This window comes from Eptesicus fuscus, chromosome 5 (assembly GCF_027574615.1).
Source record: "Eptesicus fuscus isolate TK198812 chromosome 5, DD_ASM_mEF_20220401, whole genome shotgun sequence".
NCBI classification, from domain to species: domain Eukaryota; kingdom Metazoa; phylum Chordata; class Mammalia; order Chiroptera; family Vespertilionidae; genus Eptesicus; species Eptesicus fuscus.
This window is the reverse complement of record NC_072477.1, coordinates 62,765,752-62,784,206: the sequence shown is the minus strand read 5'-3', so window position 1 is coordinate 62,784,206 and position 18,455 is coordinate 62,765,752. Positions and strand designations below refer to the sequence as shown.

The 18,455-nt window shown below is 45.3% G+C and overlaps 1 protein-coding gene across 2 annotated transcripts; it reads left to right on the top strand.

The window, feature by feature from the left end:
* Positions 1-12,009: 12,009 nt before the first annotated feature.
* On the top strand, positions 12,010-18,455 carry B2M (beta-2-microglobulin). Of its 2 annotated transcripts, XM_008143238.3 has the most exons (4): positions 12,011-12,115; positions 16,289-16,564; positions 17,120-17,147; positions 18,132-18,455. In XM_008143238.3, exons 1-3 carry the CDS (start codon positions 12,049-12,051, stop codon positions 17,131-17,133), a joined length of 357 nt encoding a protein of 118 aa, XP_008141460.1. In that variant the 5' UTR covers positions 12,011-12,048; the 3' UTR covers positions 17,134-17,147; positions 18,132-18,455. The 2 variants fall into 2 exon arrangements, with proteins under 2 accessions (XP_054572255.1, XP_008141460.1); XM_054716280.1 differs by lacking the exons at positions 17,120-17,147; positions 18,132-18,455 and having other exon boundaries at positions 12,010-12,115; positions 16,289-16,611.

Below are 18,455 nucleotides of genomic sequence, written 5' to 3'. Positions count from 1 at the left end.
ATTTTAATAAACACTGCCTTTATAATTATTCAAAGTGTGTATATACATTTTTGGGGGGGATACTCTACATATGCAGAATGATTACATATTTGTAAACACATATATCTAGACTTATATCTGTATATGAATAGACAAAATCTGGAAACAAACATTAATTCATTGGCAGTGGTTATCTTTGGATGGTAGGATAACAGGTGATTTAAATTTTTATCTTTATTCTTACCTATATTGTCTGAACTTTTCATAGTGAATATAAAATTTATAATTAGAAAAAATAAAGCTATGTGGACAAGCTTTTTAAAGTATCAAAAAAAAAAAATGCCCAAAAGACAAACAGCAAAGAAAAACAACTCTATCTACATTGGCACCTGTATCATGGTCTAAAGTCTACATTTTCCCCTTGGCACCAAAGTCCTCTGCAGGCTCTTTAACTCCTCCAAGTGGAGGTAGTGGCTTCCCTGGTATCATAATCTATTTATAGGGCTATAAACCAGAGTCTATGAGCTTCTTGAAGAAAGAATTCCCCCCCAGTACCAGCTCAGTATTCAGCACCTAGTAAGGTGCTCAATAAAGGGTTGTTGAGTGACTGAATGATTGTGATGAGCACTGAGATTTGACCGATAGGTTAGGGCCAGGCTAAGAAGTAATAAGCCAAAGCTTTGAGACACCTTCACCCTGGGGCAGTGGTTGGCAAACTCATTAGTCAACAGAGCCAAATATCGACAGTACAACGATAGAAATTTCTTTCGAGAGCCAAATTTTTTAAACTTAAACTTCTTCTAACGCCACTTCTTCAAAATAGACTCGCCCAGGCCGTGGTATTTTATGGAAGAGCCACACTCAAGGAGCCAAAGAGCCGCATGTGGCTCTCGAGCTGCAGATTGCCGACCGCGGCCCGGGGACTAGAGGGCTCCTTTTGTTATTCTCATTACCTCTTTAACCTCAGCAACAGCTGGTGGAGCAAGAGTGATTTGACTCATTTGGTTCATAATGTCTATGAGATAGTCCAGCAATGGCAGTGTCATCAGGGGCTGAGCCAACTCAGTGGGGACAGTAATAGACGGGAGAGAACCAAGTCCCCTGGTCAATTCAGGCTTTAGGAAAACTCCTACCCTCTCAGCTGTTGAGCTGATGATAACCCTTCCTCTCAAACATGAGTGTGTCCAAAATGCTCTGTGTGGCTAGCCTGGTTAACTGACAGGTGAACTTGACTTTGCAAAGGCAAATAATATTCTTTGTAGTTGTAATTTTAAAATTCCTCACTTTCCAAACTAAATACAATATACACTGAGTGGCCAGATTATTATGACCACCTGATGTTTGTAGGCAAATTAGCCGTACACTGCATCGTCTGGGATATGGAAGCCGAAGGCCTGTTCGAACACCTTTGCTGTCTGCAGTTACCAAGATAAAATGTCTCCAATTTGCACAGGAACACAAGGATTGGACAGTTGAGTATTGGAAAAAGTCATGTGGTCTGATGAATCATGTTTCCAGTTGCATCATGCAGATGGCAGAGTGAGAATTTCGCAGAAACAGCATGAAAGCATGCACCCCACATGCATGAGTACAACCCTTCAAGCTGGTGGGGGCAGTGTTATGGTTTGGGGCATGTGTTTCTGGCATGATTTGGGCCCTTTAATTCATGTGGAACAACGTCTGAATAGCACAACATACCTAAGTATCATTGCTGATCAAGTTCATCCTATCATGTTGATGGTGTATCCCAATGGAGATGACTTCTTCCAACAAGACAATGCACCATGCCATGGTGCTCGTATTGTGCAGGAGTGGTTTCAAGAACATGAGGGAGACTTTACCTTGCTTAGGTGGCCCCCACAATCACCAGATCTCAATCCAATTGAGCATTTGTGGGACGAAGTTAAAAGAGCCACCAGGCAGCTGGTTCCACAACCATCAAATCTCACAGAACTGGACAGTGCTGTTCATCAGGCATGGTGTCAGATTCCTCGCATCACCTTTCAACATCTCGTGGAGTCAATGCCAAGAAGAATCGCCACAGTATTGAAGGCAAAAGATGGCCCAACGAAGTACTGATGGAGTGGTCATAATAATCTGGCCACTCAGTGTATATCTAGAGAGATAGGGACCAAACTTTAACACTGATTTCTGAGGGGAGGAGAGGGAGATGGGAGGAGACACCTAAGGGGTATTTTCACTTTCACTCAGTAGACCTCTAATGTTTGCCTTTTTACAATGGGCATACATTTGTGTATTAGTTTTACAATTAAAAATTAAAAATACTTTAAACACGGTAGTTACTACCGTTCTTGACTATCTACTTCTCCTCACCTTCTCATATGCTTTTAATCCTCATCTTGATCTCCAAGCCACCCAAATAAACCCCTTCTCTGTACCTCTTCGCAAAAAAATGATTGTCTAGTGGAAATTGTAAGGCCTTTGGAATCAGACCAGCGTTTGATTCCCAACTCAGTGTAAATGTGGCTAATTACCTTACTCCTCTGAGTCTAGTCTCCTTATTTGTGCAGATGGAAGTAACACCTACCTTCTCAATTTTTGTGTGGTTTGGGTCAGCAGCTTTGCTAATTTAATTTGTATATGACTCACCTGGGATGTTGTTAAAATGCAGACTCTTGTTTAGTAGGTCTGAAGTGGGCCCAAAAGTCTGCATTTCTAGGAACTCCTATGTGGTGTTGATGGTAGTGATGCATGGATCATACTTTGAATTGCAAGGGATTAACAACATAACAGATGGAGCAGCCCTGACACAAATGTCCTACCTATGCTTGTTCCTCTCCTCTTGAGTGGGCCTGACTTTCTGGCTGTTTGGATGAGCTCATCTCAGAAAACTCCTGAGATCCACTCAGGTGCAGCCCAACACATCTCAGCTTTAACCTATTCCTATTTTATCTCAACTTTAATAACTTTAATATTCTTCTCTTCCTAAGTACTTCGTTCTTCTTTTGCCTAACAATAATACAGGTGTCTGTATTGATAGTTTTTTTAAAAAACAGCTTTATTGAAATATAATTGATATACAATAAATTATGCTTAAAGTGTATAATTTAACAGCTTCTAATATACATACACACTCATGAAATAATCATAAAACTCGAAATAATGAACATATCCATCACCTCCCATGTTTCTTGATTTTCCTGATGATCCCCCCCAGCCCTTGAAAACTATTCATTTGCTTTCTGTTACATAAATTAGTTTGCCTTTTTAAAAGAGTTTTATATAAAGAGTTCATATAGTACATATTCTTTTTTTTTGGGGGGGGGCGGTCTGGCTACTTTCATTCAGCATTATTAGTTAATTCATGTTGTGTGTATTGATAGTTCATTCATTGCTTATTGCTAATAGTATTCCATTACATGGATATATACCACAATTTGTTATCCATTCACCTGTTGATGGATGTTTACATTATTTCCAGATTTGGCTATTACAAACAAAGTTGCTATGAATTTCTGTGTAGAAGTCTTTGTATAGATCTATGCTTTCATTTTCTCCTGGGTAAGTACCTAAAGTGGAGTAGCTGGCTCATATGGCCATTGTATATTTAACTTAAAAAAAACCCAAAACCTGTCAAACTGTTTTCCAAAGTAGTTGTAACATTTACATTTTGTCAACAAAAAGTCACTGCCACCAATCTAATACCAACTGGGGTTCCCAATCTGTTGTGCAGTAAAAGGAGAAACTTTATTCAGGTAAATAGTTTGCAAACTGTGGAGATGCAATATCCTGAGGAAGCCAAAAACACTCCAGACAAAAGAAAAGCTGCTTGCCTTTCTTTCTTTCTTCCTTTCTTTCTTTCTTTCTTTCTTTCTTTCTTTCTTTCTTTCTTTCTTTCTTGACTTTATTTGTTTTTTTAAAATATATTTTTATTGATTTCAGAGAGGAAGGGAGAGGAAGAGATAGAAAAATCATTTATGAGAGTGAATCATATATTGGGTGCCTCCTTCACGCCTCCTCCTGGGATCCAGCACTCAACCCAGGCATATGCCTGGACCGGGAATCGAACCGATGACCTCTTGGTTCCTGGGTCAACGCTCAACCAACTGAGCCACACCTGGATGGGCTATTTATTGACTTTAAGTTTTTTTTTGTTTTTTTATTATAGCTGACATAAAATATTATGTTACTTTCAGGTATACAACCCAGTGATTAGACATTATATAACTTACTAAGTGATCACCCCGATAAATCTAGTACCCATCTGACACCATACATAATTATTACAATACTAGCTTTCCCGTTGCAGGAAAAATCCTGCAATAGGATTTCCTGCTGCACTCTACCCCGCCTCCGTTCCTCCCTTGTCCCCCGCCTCACCTTCTCCTCCAGCCCGCCCCCGTTTCCCTTCGCCCCCAGCCCCGCCTCCGCCCCGCCCTTCTCCCCCCCCCCCCCCCCCCCCCGCTTGCTTGCTTCTTCGAAGCTTTACTCCCTTCTGCAGCTCTTGGCTTCTTTGGATGCTGTCTTGATATGCAAATTAGCCGCCATCTTTGTTGGGGTAATTTGCATACTTGTCCTGATTGGTTGGTGGGCGTGGTTTGGTTGGTGGGCGTGGCTTAGGTGTAGCGAAGGTGCGGTCAATTTGCATATTTGTCTATTATTAGATTAGATTATTGACAATACTAGAGGCCTGGTGCATGAAATTTCTGCACAGGAGGGGTGTCCCTCAGCCCAGCCTGCACCCTCTCTAATCTGGGACCCCTTGGGGGATGTCCAACTGCTGGTTTACTAATGGAATACTATTAGCAATAAACCGGCAGTCAGACATCCCTCTCACAATCTGCGATTGCTGGCTCCTAACCACTCGCCTGCCTGCCTGCCTGATTGCCCCTAACCGCTTCTGCCTGCCAGCCTGATTGCCCCCTAACCACTCCCCTGCTAGCCTGATCACCCCCAACTGTCCTCCCCTGCCAGTCTGATGGCCCCCAACTGCCCTGCCCTGCTGGCCTGGTCGCCCTCAACTGCCCTACCCTGCCGACCATCTTGAGGTGACCATCTTGTGGTGGCCGTCTTGTGGCGGCCATCTTGTGACAACATCGCGCAAGGCGTCGCGTGACACCACCTAGGCTTTTATTATATAGGATTCCCTATGCTGTACTTTACATCTCTGTGATCATTTTGTAACTACTAATTTGTACTTCTTAATTCTGTCACCTTTTTCACCCTATCCTCCAGTCCCCCTCCCCTTTGACATCTATCAAGCTGATCTTTGTATCTATAAGTCTGTTTCTATACTGTTTGTCATTTATTTTTTAGATTCCACATATAAACAAAATCATATGGCATTTGTCTTCCTTTGTCTGACTTATTTCACTCAACACAATAACCTCTAGGCCCATCCATGTTGTTGCATCTGGCAAGGTTTCATTCTTTTTTTTTTAAGGCTGAGTCATTGTATATATGCCATTCATCTACTGATGAGCACTTAGGTTGTTTCCACATCTTGGCTATTATAAATGATGCTGCAATGGACATATGGATGTATATGTCTTTTTTATTTAGTGTTCTTTTTTGTTTTTTGTTTTTTGGTTTTTTTTGAAGTGAAATTGCTGGGTCCTTTGTCTCTTGTTATATAGCTTTTGTTTTTTGTTTTAAAGTCTACTTTGTCTGGTATAAGTACTGCTATCCCAGTTTGTTTGTTTCCATTTTCATGAAATATCTTTTACCATCCCTTTACTTTTACACTATGTGTGTGTTTTTTAATCTGAAATGAGTCTCTTGTAGACAGCATATGTAAGGGTCTTGTTTTGTAATGCATTCAGCCTCCATGTGTCTTTTGATTGAAGCATTTAATCCATCTGCATTTAAAGTAATTGTTGATAGATATGTACTTATTCCTATTTTATTATTCATATTTTAATTCTTCTTCTGCTTCTGCTACTTCTTCTTTTCTTCTTCCTCCCCCTTACTTCTCTCCCCCCCCCCTCCTTCTCCTCTTCCTCCTTCTCCTCCTCCTTCTTCTTCTTCAAAAAGGCCCTTGGGCCCTAGCCAATTTGGCTTGGTGGATAGAGTGTGGGCCTGTGGACTGAAGGATCCCAGGTTTGATTCCGATTAAGGGCACATGCCTGGGTTGTGGGCTTCATCCCCAGTAGGGGGCATGCAGGAGGCAGCCAGTCAATGATTCTCTCTCTTCATTGATGTTTCTATCTCTCTCTCCCTCTCCCTTATTATATATAATAATATATAAAATAATTATAATAAAATAATAATAATACATATATATTTTTATTTTATTTTTTAAAGACTCTTGGCCCTAACCGGTTTGGCTCAGGAGACAGAGTGTCAAGCTTGTGGAATGAAGGGTCTCTGTTCGATTCTGGTCAAGGGCACATGCCCAGTTTGTGGGCTCAATCCCTAGTAGGGGGTGTGCAGGAGGCAACCAATCAATGATTCTCTCTCATCATTGATGTTTCTATATCTCTCTCTTTCCCTTCCTCTCTGAAATCAATAAAAATATTTTAAAAAAATACCCTTGCCCTAGCTGGTTTGACTCAGTGGATAGAATGTTGGCCTGTGGACTGAAGGGTCCCGGGGTCGATTTTGGTCAAGGACACATGCCAGGGTGGTGGGCTTGATCCTCAGTAGGGGGCGTGCAGGAGGCAGCAGCTGATCAATGTTTTTCTCTCAGATTGATGTTTCTCTCTCTATCTCTCTCTTTTTCCCCATCTCCAAAAATGAATAACATCTTAAAAAACAAACAAAAAAATTTGCTGTGTTTTCAGTTTCTAGAAGATTAACCTGCTAGGCAAACAGTGCTCTTTTTTTTAAATAATATATATTTTTTATTGTTGATAATATTACAGATATCTCCCATTTTCCCCTTCCTTACCCCCCTCCTCCCAGCCCCTACCCACACCCCCAGGTCTTCACTACCCTATCACCTGTGTCTATGGGCTATGCATATCCGATATAATAAAAGCCTAATATGCAAATTATCCCCTCCACCCTCCACCGGAGTTCCCCTGGGAGTTCACTGCTCTAGCACTCGACCACTTGCTATGACATGCACTGACCACTAGGGGGCAGATGCTCCAACGGACAGGTTAGCTTGCTGTGGGCGCTGGTGGGTTGGACTGGAAAGTGAGGTGTGAGGTGAGAGCTCCCAGGGTTTGGCCTGAGCCCCAGGTGGAGGTGGGCGGGGGCGGGAGCCAGGAGGGACCAGGTGGTGTGGGAAGCTGCTACTCTTGATCCCAGAGCCGTGGACTGCACAGCCCTCCTCCGACTGTGGCGTTTTCAGTGTCTTTTTATTTGTTAAGTTTCACTAACAGGAGAGTGGGTAGCACCATTAGGGGAAGGGGGGCAGGGGGAGAATCGGCCAGGAGTGCCTGCCGGAGGCCAAGGAGCGGCCTGGGGCTCCCAGACACAGCAGGGAGGGGGCGGGGCTGAGTCGGAGAAACCGAGTCCAAAACTTGAAAGGAAGCGGGAGAGTGACAGCTGCGCAGGGGCCTAGAAAAGCTGCTGGGTTGGGGCAGCCGTGGAGCCCGATGCCTCTCCCACAGGAAGGCTCCACGTCCCTCCCCCCTTTTCCCCATGACCTGCCACCCCAGCTCTCCTTCGAGGCCCCGCCTGGGCTTGCCACAGCTCCGCACCGGCTCCACCGCTGGGCCTGCACAGCTCCGGGGGCAATGCCTCGCCCACACTGTCTAGCCTGCCCAGAACAGCCCCGCCCTGCCCCACACAGCCTCGCCCAGCACAGCCATGTAGAAGTGTTGCCCTTGGTTGAAGTAGAAATCCTGACCCCATTTTACAGACCCTAGCAGAGCTTGTGTGTGTGTGTGTGTGGGGGGGGGGGGGGGGGCGCAAAGACAAAGAGGGTGTGAGGGGACTGGATGGATGGAGAGCAGCAATGTTTGGACTTCTTTTTTTTTTTTTTTTAATATATTTTATTGATTTTTCACAGAGAGGAAGAGAGAGGGACAGAGAGTTAGAAACATCAATGAGAGAGAAACATCGATCAGCTGCCTCCTGCACACCCCCCACTGGGGATGTGCCCGCAACCAAGGTACATGCCCTCGACCGGAATCGAACCCGGGACCCTTGAGTCCGCAGGCCGACGCTCTATCCACTGAGCCAAACCGGTTTCGGCGAGAGCAGCAATGTTTGATTCGTGGCCTATTTATTTTTATTTTTGTTAATATGTTTTTATTGATTTCAGAGAGGAAGGCAGAGGGAGAGAGAGGTAGAAACATCAATGATGAGAGAGAATTGATCTGCTGCTTCCTGCACACCCCCTACTGGGGATTGAGCCTGCAACCCAGGAATGTGCCCTTGACCGGAATCGAACCCAGGACCCTTCAGTCCGAAAGCTGTGGCTCTATCCACTGAGCCAAACCATCTAGGGTGACCCATGGCCGATTTAAAACCGATGCAGTAGGCTGAGCAGGGGTCTTACCATGATGGTGCTACCTGATAATGAGGGTGTCTCTCCTTATGTTGGGGTAATCAGAACTGCAGTGAACCCATGGAGCCTGCAAAGGGTTTCCATGCACACGATGCAATTTACTTCATGTGGCAGCTGACGAGGGTGAGCAAAGCCTTGGAAGGTCATGAGGGCTCCAAGACCAGGGGGTGGAGGGAAAGTGCATGCCGAGCATTCCACGCTGAGAGTTACAATCTATGTATATAAAAGCCTAATATGCTGTGTCCAACCGAGCAGTCGACTGACCGGTCACTATGACGTGCACTGACCACCAGGAGGCAGATGCTCTGACCAGTAGGTTAGCTTGCTGCTGGGGTCTGGCTGATCGAGACTGGGTGAGATGGGGCCGGACACGCCCTGGAGCCCTCCCGAGGCCCCTCCCCGGCCATTGGCCCCAATTGATCCCAATCGGGACTGGGTGAGATGGCCCTGATTGGCCCTGATCTCCAGCCAGGCAGAGGGACCCCACCCATGCACAAATTTCATGCACCGGGCCTCTAGTCTATATATATAAAAGCCTAAGCGACTGTTCAACCATTCAACAGATAGCTATGATGCGCACTAACCACCAGTGAGCAGATGTTCAATGCACAGGCATGGAAACATGGAACAGACTGATGAATCTTAGGGGGGAGGAGGGGAAGGGCAGAAAGAGATTGATCAAAGATCTTATATGCATATTGGAGGCCCAGTGCATGGATTGGGCACTGGTAGGGTCCTTCGGCCTGACCTGCAGGTATCAGGCCAAAACCAGCAGTCCAACATCCCCCGAAGGGTTCTGGATTGAGAGAGGGCTCAGGACAGGCCAAGGGACCCCAATGGTGCATGAATCCATGCACTGGGCCTCTAGTAAGTATATAAATTCTTATATCTGGTTTATCTCTTCTCACCCCCCTAATCCCACATACCCCGAGGTATGTCAGTCTGTTCCAGGCCTCCATGCTTCAGGTCTTATTTTGTTGGTCATTTTGTTCATTAGATTCCATAAATAAGTGAGATCATATGATACTTGTTTTTCTCTGACTGGCTTATTTCACTTAGCATAATATTTTCCAGGTCCATCCATGCTGTCCCAAAGGGTAAGAGATCCCTCTTTTTTACAGCTGCATAGTATTCTATAGTATAAATGTCCCACAGCTTTTTTGTCCACTCATCTACTGATGGTCACTTGGGCTGTTTCCAAATCGTAGCTATTGTAAAAATGCTGCTATGAACATAGGGGTGCATATATTCTTTCTGATTGGTGTTTTGGGGTTTCTAGGATATATTTTCAGAAGTGGGATTGCTGTTCCCTTTTCCCCACATCTTCACCAGCATGACGTGCACTGACCACCAGGGAGCAGATGCTCCGACCAGAGGACTTGATGTTTGTTGATTTTTTTATGATAGCCATTCTGACAGGTGTGAGGTGATATCTCATTGTGCTCTTGTTTTTTTAAAAAATAGTTTATATCTCTTTTTCACCCTCACTATTCAAAACATGTTCTAAATGGAAATCCAAGAAAAGTACAGGAATTCTCTAAACACAGAATATTGAAAAATATACTTTCTGTCTTCACTATATGGTTTTATTGCTTTTAAAATTGGTTTCTAAGTAGGTCAGAAACTATTTTTGATAAATTTTATTTTTTATTTATTTTTTTTTAAAAATATATTTTTATTGATTTTTTACAGAGAGGAAGAGAGAGGGATAGAGTGTTAGAAACATCGATGAGAGAGAAACATCGATTAGCTGCCTCCTGCACACCCCCGACTGGGGATGTGCCCACAACCAAGGTACATGCCCTTGACCGGAATCAAACCCGGGACCTTTCAGTCTGCAGGCCGACGCTCTATCCACTGAGCCAAACCGGTTTCAGCAAGATAAATTTTAAATATAGTTTTTCTCTGTGATGCAGTAGACAAGGACTTTAGAGGTGAAAAATGGCCCAGTCTCTTCCTATACTCCCAGGTCAGTAGAAAATATTCAACACTAACATTTCAGGCCTTAAGAGCCTTACGTGAGTTAGAAAACAAACATACAAACAAATGGGAGAGGCAGGAATGTCTCTACTTACAACTTTATACACAAAAATGTTTCCTAATTTCAAGAGTAATAGTTATAGTAGAAAAACTAGGTAAATAACAACAGTAATTACAAGACAATTGTTAAATAGTTTACATATCGTTATTTGTTAGGAACTGTGTGAGGTTCTCCGTGTATTAACTCATTTCATTAGGTTTGTGGAGAATATTCGACTTTTTCTAGTTTAGCCATGGCTTCCACAATAGGGATTATTAAAAGGTCTAAAAACCTGTGAAAGAAATCAAGAAGAAATTTGTGCTTTTGGGGAAGCACAAACAAACGTCCTTCAACTGAAAACCCGAGGTGGTTTCCCAGGCCTCAGCCCCTCCCCACCCCCACGGTTCACTTCCTCTTCTCACTGTTGCACCAAGAGAAGGACCAGAGGACTCAGCAGCCATTTGCTGGCAGCATCTTTTTGCCTGTTAGCTCAGGAGTGTAGGTTTTCTTAAAGAACCTGTCTAAAATAGTCTCGCTCCCATAATCGGTAGGTTCAACCTCTTAGGCTGGGAGCAATTTAAATTCTCACCAAAATTGCCATGCCCTTTATCTTCTAAGGGTTGGGAGCACGCATGCCAATGGAATCAGTCTCTTAGCCTCTGTCTTCCCTCTCCATAAAGATGAACGAGGTAACTCCTACCGCCCGGAGTTTATTAAGGTCTCCGCTCCCTCTTTTGCTTAGTCCGTTCACTCATTCAGTTTACCGAGTACTTACCACGTGCCAAGCACCATTCTAAGGCACCTAAAGCGGTCTGTTACACTCTCAAGTTCAGAGTAGTTACTCTCAGTGGTCGTTTTCCCCACAAAGCAACAACAACAAAAAAAAAAAAAAAGAAAAAACAAAAGAAAAAAGAAAATCACCTAAACAGCAACGGGAAGATACAGAAAATTCCGTGGCCAGGAGCTCTACAAAAAGAAACCATTCCCTGAGGGGATTCAGGAAGTCAGAAGGTCCTCCTTCTCTCCCAACAGTTCTCTGAGCTCCTCGAGGTTCCTGGACTATTTTCCTGGCCCCGCACACCCAGAAACCTACAGTGTATTCCAGGCTGGAATGATAAACACTAGCTCTTGCCCTGCCCGGCTCCGTTCATCCTCTAGCCACGCACTTCATCTTTCTGGGCTTCCATTTTATTTTATTTTTTCTTTCTTTCTTTCTTCAAATGAAAACCGCAGGGACCAGGCGCCTAACTGGTTGAGTATGGTGAGCAAGTGACCAGCATCTCGGGCTGCTTCGGAAGGCGAGGGCACTGGAGCAAGGTGCGGTCCCGGCCAAAGTTCTAGGACGGGGCGGCCAGCGCCCCCAGGCTCGGGGCGCACCCAAGATCGGAGGGCGCCCTTTTGCAGACAGCGAACCCACCCCGTCCAATCCATGCCTTCTTCCGCGCATCACGAGGCTTTTCTAGGAAAATGAAACTGAAAATGCGAAGTCCCTTTCCTAACCTGGTCCAGCACCTCGAGCTAGGAAACTGGTGACGGGCAGGCTTCTGATTGGCGGCCCACCCGAGGCTTATAAGCCCAGACGCGAGGTCGCGCCCTCACTAGCTCGCCCTCCGCTCCCGTGGTGGCCATGGCTCTCCCGGTGGCCCTGGTCCTGCTCGGGCTGCTCTGTCTGTCTGGCCTGGACGCCGAACAGCGTGAGTGCCCTCTCCGCCGTGCCTCCCCGGCGGGCCCTTCCTGTCCCGCTCGGGCACTCTCTCTGCACCACCCCGGTCCCCCCGGGGCTGTGTTTTGGCCGTGGGACGGGGCGGGAGGGGGGGAGGGGGAGCGGGGTGGGTGCGCGCCCCGGACTCCAGCTTTCTTGTTCTTTCTCTGAGAGCGGGGGTGGAGGGTGGCTGGGGGTCCCGGGGGAGACCCCTGGCACGCCGGGGGGCCGGGTGGGTAGGGACACGGTGTTGGTGAGCGTCTCAGCGACCCCGGGGAGGGAGGGGTTCGCTGCCGCTCTTCCCCGGACCTCCTGCTCCCCGGGGCGGGCGCAGCTGGAGCGGAAGGCGGGCGGGCTGGTCCCGTGGTGGAGCCGGGGCTGTGAACGGGGGGGGGCTGACAGTGGTGGGGGAGGCACGCGGGACAGATCAGCCCCCGGCCGCCCTGCTTCGCTGGGCACCGCTGGGCACCGCTGGGCACCGCTGGGCTGCGGCTTCCTCCTGGCGCCCGCCCGGCTCACCTGTCCCTTCGCACTTTCCCAGAAACGTGGAGGCAGACCCGGGCGGGAGGTCCGCAGCGGGCGTCCGGCGGAAGCTTTGAGGCGGCAGAGCGCTTTCACATCGTGAAATCACTTGTTCCCAGGACACGTCGCTTTTTATTTTCACACGGGCTGCCCGTTTGACGACTCACCGTGTGTGTGTGTGTGTGTGGGGGGGGGGGGCCGGACGCTGTGTGCTTTGTGCCACTTAAGTCTCATGCATCTACGGTGAAAATAGGAAGGTTATTGGCGCTTCACAGGGGAGGAAACTGAGGCGACTGGAGTTGAAGGGACTTCAGCACAGGGAACTAATGGAGGACCGTCCCTCCTGACCGGAGTGTCACGCCGAGGGGTCGGCCTCTGGGCTGCAGCCCCTGCGTTTTTTCCAGAACCGCCTCCTTTAGGTGTGAGGTGGTCCAGCGGGGCGGCCCGGGGCCCCTGCTGCCTTTTCGTTCCAGAAGGCTCTCTCTTTGGCTCCTTGCCTGGTTCTTTCCAAGATGACCTAACTCAGCTTCTACTTTCAGTTTTGAAAAAGCCAAGGTTAGATAGTCATAGAGGCTGTAAAACCAGGGATAAGGGCAATCGGAGTGGCTACCCAGCTGTCTTCCGGGGACACCCGGACATTGAGCCCGATCCGAATACCCTGTAAGGCCCTGGACCCCCTCATTTTCCCCTCATAAAGGCCTTTGTGAAACGTGGTCTTTTGATCATGAGAAAAATGTGTTTAGTTTGTAATTTTCTTACAAAATAAAGCATGATGTCTGTCGTCACTCTTAACGATATTTGCTGCTGACTGTAGAAGCCTTTTGAAAAAATAACAAGCTGATATTTAAAAAATTTTTTAATTTGAAAATTTCCAAACGAATGTATGGCCTGTGTAGATCATTTCTGCAAGATACACAAGACATAGGTAATGGTGATTGCCTCTGGGGGTTCAGTTTCTGCTCTGTTCCATGTGAGGGTTTTGTTTGCTTCACTGTTGGCATAAATTAATTTTTCAATAAGAGGCTGGGTCCAGATTCAAATCCCGGCCTGGCTGATATTGGCCCTCTTCTTAAAAGAGATTTTCAAGATGATTTTGCAAAACCTTACCTAGTTCCCTCAAAGTGAGAATTCCAGGCCCGATGAACCTTGCTTTTATTATATACTAAGTATTAGAAGCTCAAATACAAAGAGCAATTTTATTTATCTTCACTTTTAACTTTATGGAAATAAACCAGGGCTTCATTTAGCATACCTCAGTCCAGCTCTTGTGTAATTTTCATCTTTTTAATATATTTGTATTGACTTCAGAGTGGAAGGGAGAGATAGAAACATCAGTAAGAAACATCTGTAACAAACATTCTCATAAAGAGAATCATTGATCGGCGCCTCCCACACGCCCCCTACTGGGAATTGAGCCTGCAACTCGGGCATGTGCCCTTGACTGAAATTGAACTTAGGACCCTTCAGTCCGCGGGCTGACGCTCTATCCACTGAGCCAAACCAGCTAGAGCTCTTACGGGCTTTTGATATTTTCTTTCCTGGTGACCTTTCCCTCGATGATAGAGTGTTTCTAGGCAGATACATATGGTCAGACTGGCCTGGTCCTTCTCCTCTTCCCCACCACCTTCTGGACCTGGAGGAGCAGCTGTTCTGCAGTAATCATGAACCCTGAATGTATATGTATTTTATTTTTTAAAAAGTATTTTTATTGATTTTTAGAGACAGAGGAAGGGAGAGGGAGAAAAACATCAATGTGAGAGAGAAACGTTGATCGAGTGCCTCCTGAACGCCCCCTACCAGGGATTGAGCCTGCAACCCCGGCATGTGCCCTGACCAGGAATCAACGAACAATCTCTGGGTGCATAGGTGACGCTGAACCAACTGAGCCACACCAGCCAGGGCCATATATATTTTAATTATACACATGCATTAGTGTCAGTCTGTATATTTAGTAGCAGAACACTTCTCTTCATTTGGATGAAAAATACAGAAATAGAGTTTATATTTTATTTCTGCACCTCCAGGGATGATCTGGTCATGCATCCCCTTTTGGAAACCACTGTTCTGTAGCATTATGCCATGTATTTTGAACCCAGCTAGCTATAGAAATCATTTCAGGGTGCTGATTAAAATGCAAACCCCATTTTCATGCATTGCTCTACTTGGTCATAATGGCGAGCATGTTCTCCCCCATTTGCCAGAGTCCTCACCCTATCCTGTTTTCTAACTCAGCCATGGTTTCCTGTTGTTCTCACTCATTTAAGCTATTTGCCAGCTTCTGTCGGCATATAAACCTTGTAGCCCATGAAATCAGGTACAAAAGCAGATAGGGGCTTGGTGTATAAACTCTGGGCAGGATGTAGTGGTTGTGTTTTGTAAAAACATACTTTGGGTTGACTCTTTTAGTAATCTGAGCAACTAGTAATAATAACATCTGCCATTTACAGAGCATCTGCCATTTACAGAGCCACTTTACTAGACACTACACATAGAGAAGTCAGATGGGTGTCGATCTAGGCAGGAGCAGGAATAAAAAAAGAAAGATGTAACATGAGTTTTTTGGTGTGGATACTATGAAGGGTGTGTGAAGTGAAAAATGAAGTTTGAAAAGTAGGTTAGGGCCAAATCATGTAGACTTTTGAGTGACGTGTTAAGGAATTTTATGGGTGTTAAGAAGTGATCATAGATAATACAGTAAAAAAAAAAAAAATGTGCTCTAGCCCTAGCTGGTTTGGCTCAGTGGATAGAGTGTCGGCCTGCGAGCTGAAGGGTTTGATTCCGGTCAAGGGCAGATGCCTGGGGTGCGGGCTCGATCCCCAGTAGGGGGCATGCAGGAGGCAGCTGATCAATAATTCTCTCATCATTGATGTTTCTCTCTCTCTCCCTCTCCTTTCCTCTCTGAAATCAATAAAGAAATATTTTTTTAAAAGTTCTCTCAAGCACTATTAGGCAACAAATTGATAAAAATAATGTATTACCCTTTCTGGATTTTGGGATCAGCGTTTCTATGTGTCAGCTTTTCAAAATTGCTACTTGTGCCCTCGCCGGTTTGACTCAGTGGATAGAGCCTCAGCCTGCAGACGGAAGGGTGCCGGGTTTGAATGTACCTCGGTTTCAGGCTCCTCCACAGCCTGGGGCCTTGTTCGGGGCTCATGCAGGAGGCAACCAGTCGATGTGTTTCTCTCACATCGATGTTTCTCTCTGTCTTTCCCTCTCTCTTCTACTCTCCCTAAAAATCAACGGAAAAATATCCTCGGGTGAGGATTAACAACAACAAAATTGTTAGTTGTTATGATTTATTTTCTTGTTTTGATTAAATATTCATTTTCATATTTTAAAAAAAGTTCTTGGGAGCCTCCACAGAAAGGTTCTTAAAGTTTTGGCACAATTTCCAGTGACAGAAGATATTATTAGAAATCTGCTAGAAAAAGCCAAAAAGGCATGTGTAGGGGAATTCTGTGGGAAAAATACTAGGTCAAAGTTTATCCCTCAAAATGGAGGTAGCCTTTTGGAAAAGTGGAAATGGAACTGAGAGAATGGATGATCAAATTTAAACACTCGGTGCCTGATCTAGCTTTTGACCAAGGTAGCCCCAAGTGCCATGCTATGCAATTTTCATTTGTCTTTCCCTCATGTTCCTCAGGGAAACCGAGGATCCAGGTTTACTCGCGGCATCCACCAGAGAATGGAAAACCAAATTTCCTGAACTGCTATGTGTCTGGGTTCCATCCTCCTGAGATTGAAATTGACTTGATGAAGAATGGCGAGAAGATGCCAGTGGAGAGGTCAGACCTGTCTTTCAGCAAGGACTGGTCTTTCTATCTTCTGGTGCACGCAAACTTCACTCCCAGCGCCGGAGCTGAGTACAGCTGCGTTGTGAAGCACATTACTCTTACTGAGCCCATGAAAGTTAAATGGGGTAAGTTTTCACGTTCTTTCCTTAGCTGCTGACAGTTGTGTCTGAATAGAGACACAGTATAAGGCTGCTTTGATATTTTAAAAAAAAATGCATACTGGGATTGTCAAGAAATAGTATTAAAGCTCTGATACGTGGCACCTTCTGAGACACCTCTGCACAGCATGGCCCTGGAAATGGCAGTTTTCCTGAGGCAACAGTACGGATCAGCAATTAAGGCTCAGCAACAGCACTTGCACAAATGCATACTCATTTCCAACATTTCTTACCTACTGGCTTCCTTAGGCTTTCCTGACAGCCTCATGGATACTTAGGACCAACAAGAGTCTCAGGGGAGCACGGGCCTTTGTAAGTCCCGCAATCCTGGACTCCTCCAGCTCTCTGACTGGGGTGGGATCTAGGCTAAGTAGGCAGAGTTGGGTCCAACTAGGTCGTCCTAAACAAGGTACTCATGGTTAAGGACAGCAGGCTATTCTGCCAGACCTTTGTTAATACATAGTATTTTAAAAAGTAAAACTTACTGTTTTCCTTTTTCTTTCCCCATTTTCTTTTTCATAGACAAGGACAAGTAACCAGCATCATGGAGGTAGGTTTCTAACTTAAAAAAAAAAAAAAAAAAGCTTTCTTGTTTTGTTTTGTTCCATTATCCCGGGGACTATTTCCAGGTAGCTCTAATATGATAACCCTTCGAATGGAGGACATTCATTGGGGTAGCATTTCAGCAGGCAGAGAAGAATCCTGCAGGGTCACATTCCCTTTTCTGGTGGAGTGGCATGAGGGAGGTGTGTGGCCCCCGCTGTGGCTCTGCCCGCATCACTGGCCCTCTAAAGGAAGTCAGGGGAGCTGCTGATGTGGTGTGACAGGATAGAGGCAGCTGGTTACCCACACCACCTGCAAGGGTTTGCTCTTTTTTTCTGCCATTTCCACATGGAATATCTCTGAGCCTTCAAAAATGAACCTTTCTCTTCCCTTGCATAGCAGTTGCATTATTATTTTGTCAGAAGGGAGGAGTGGCATGGTTCTGAAGATGTCCCATTCCTTCAATCTCCTGTTGAGCCCTAGCTGTGGGCACTGTGTTTGCCTTCTAGAGGCTCCCAGTCCAATAGAGGAGAGAAATAGAAACATTGTTATAACGCAATATAAATACTAAAATGGATGTAACTACAAGGAGCTCCAGCAGCATGAAAGAGGGAGGAACTGGACTTCTCTGCCTCTTTGGACAGAGTAGAAAGCCTCTTCAAGTTTCCTGTTATATTTTAGGACAGGGAAATTAATTCAAGAGAGCATTAAAGAAGCTGGGTGACCTGACCAGAGTCACACAGTAGCTGAATGGTAGAGCCAGAATCTGAACTGTAATGCCAGCAATTCCTTTCTCTTAGGTTGTGGGAGAACCAATGGAATAAACTGAAGGGAAATGCTCTTTGTAATGGGTCTGGAAAATTGTCTGCAGCTACTTCCTTTACCAAATGGTGATGTACACAGCAAAAGTTAGACAAGTTGGGTGGTGTGGTCTGTAATCCAAACAAAATAAGTATACTTGCTAACAAGACTTTACTCCGTCTCCCCTCAGGTTTGAAGATGCCTGCCTCATTTGGATCCACCTAATTCAAAATTCTGTTTTCTTTTTAATGCATATACGTTATTATGCTTTATGAACACAAATTAAGGGGTAACATTAAGCTTAACACAAATGTAATCTTCTTTATAATTTTGCTTTGGGTTTTATGTCTTCCTAGTTGACCGATCTGCATCAGGTTGCTGGCAGCTTGGGAGGGGACAATGCTTATGTTCAAGATTACCATTATGAAAGAATTTCCATAGAAAATTTACCATTAATCTATGTTTCAGACATTTTGATATTTTTGCTTCATTAAATAAAACTATAATAACTTGA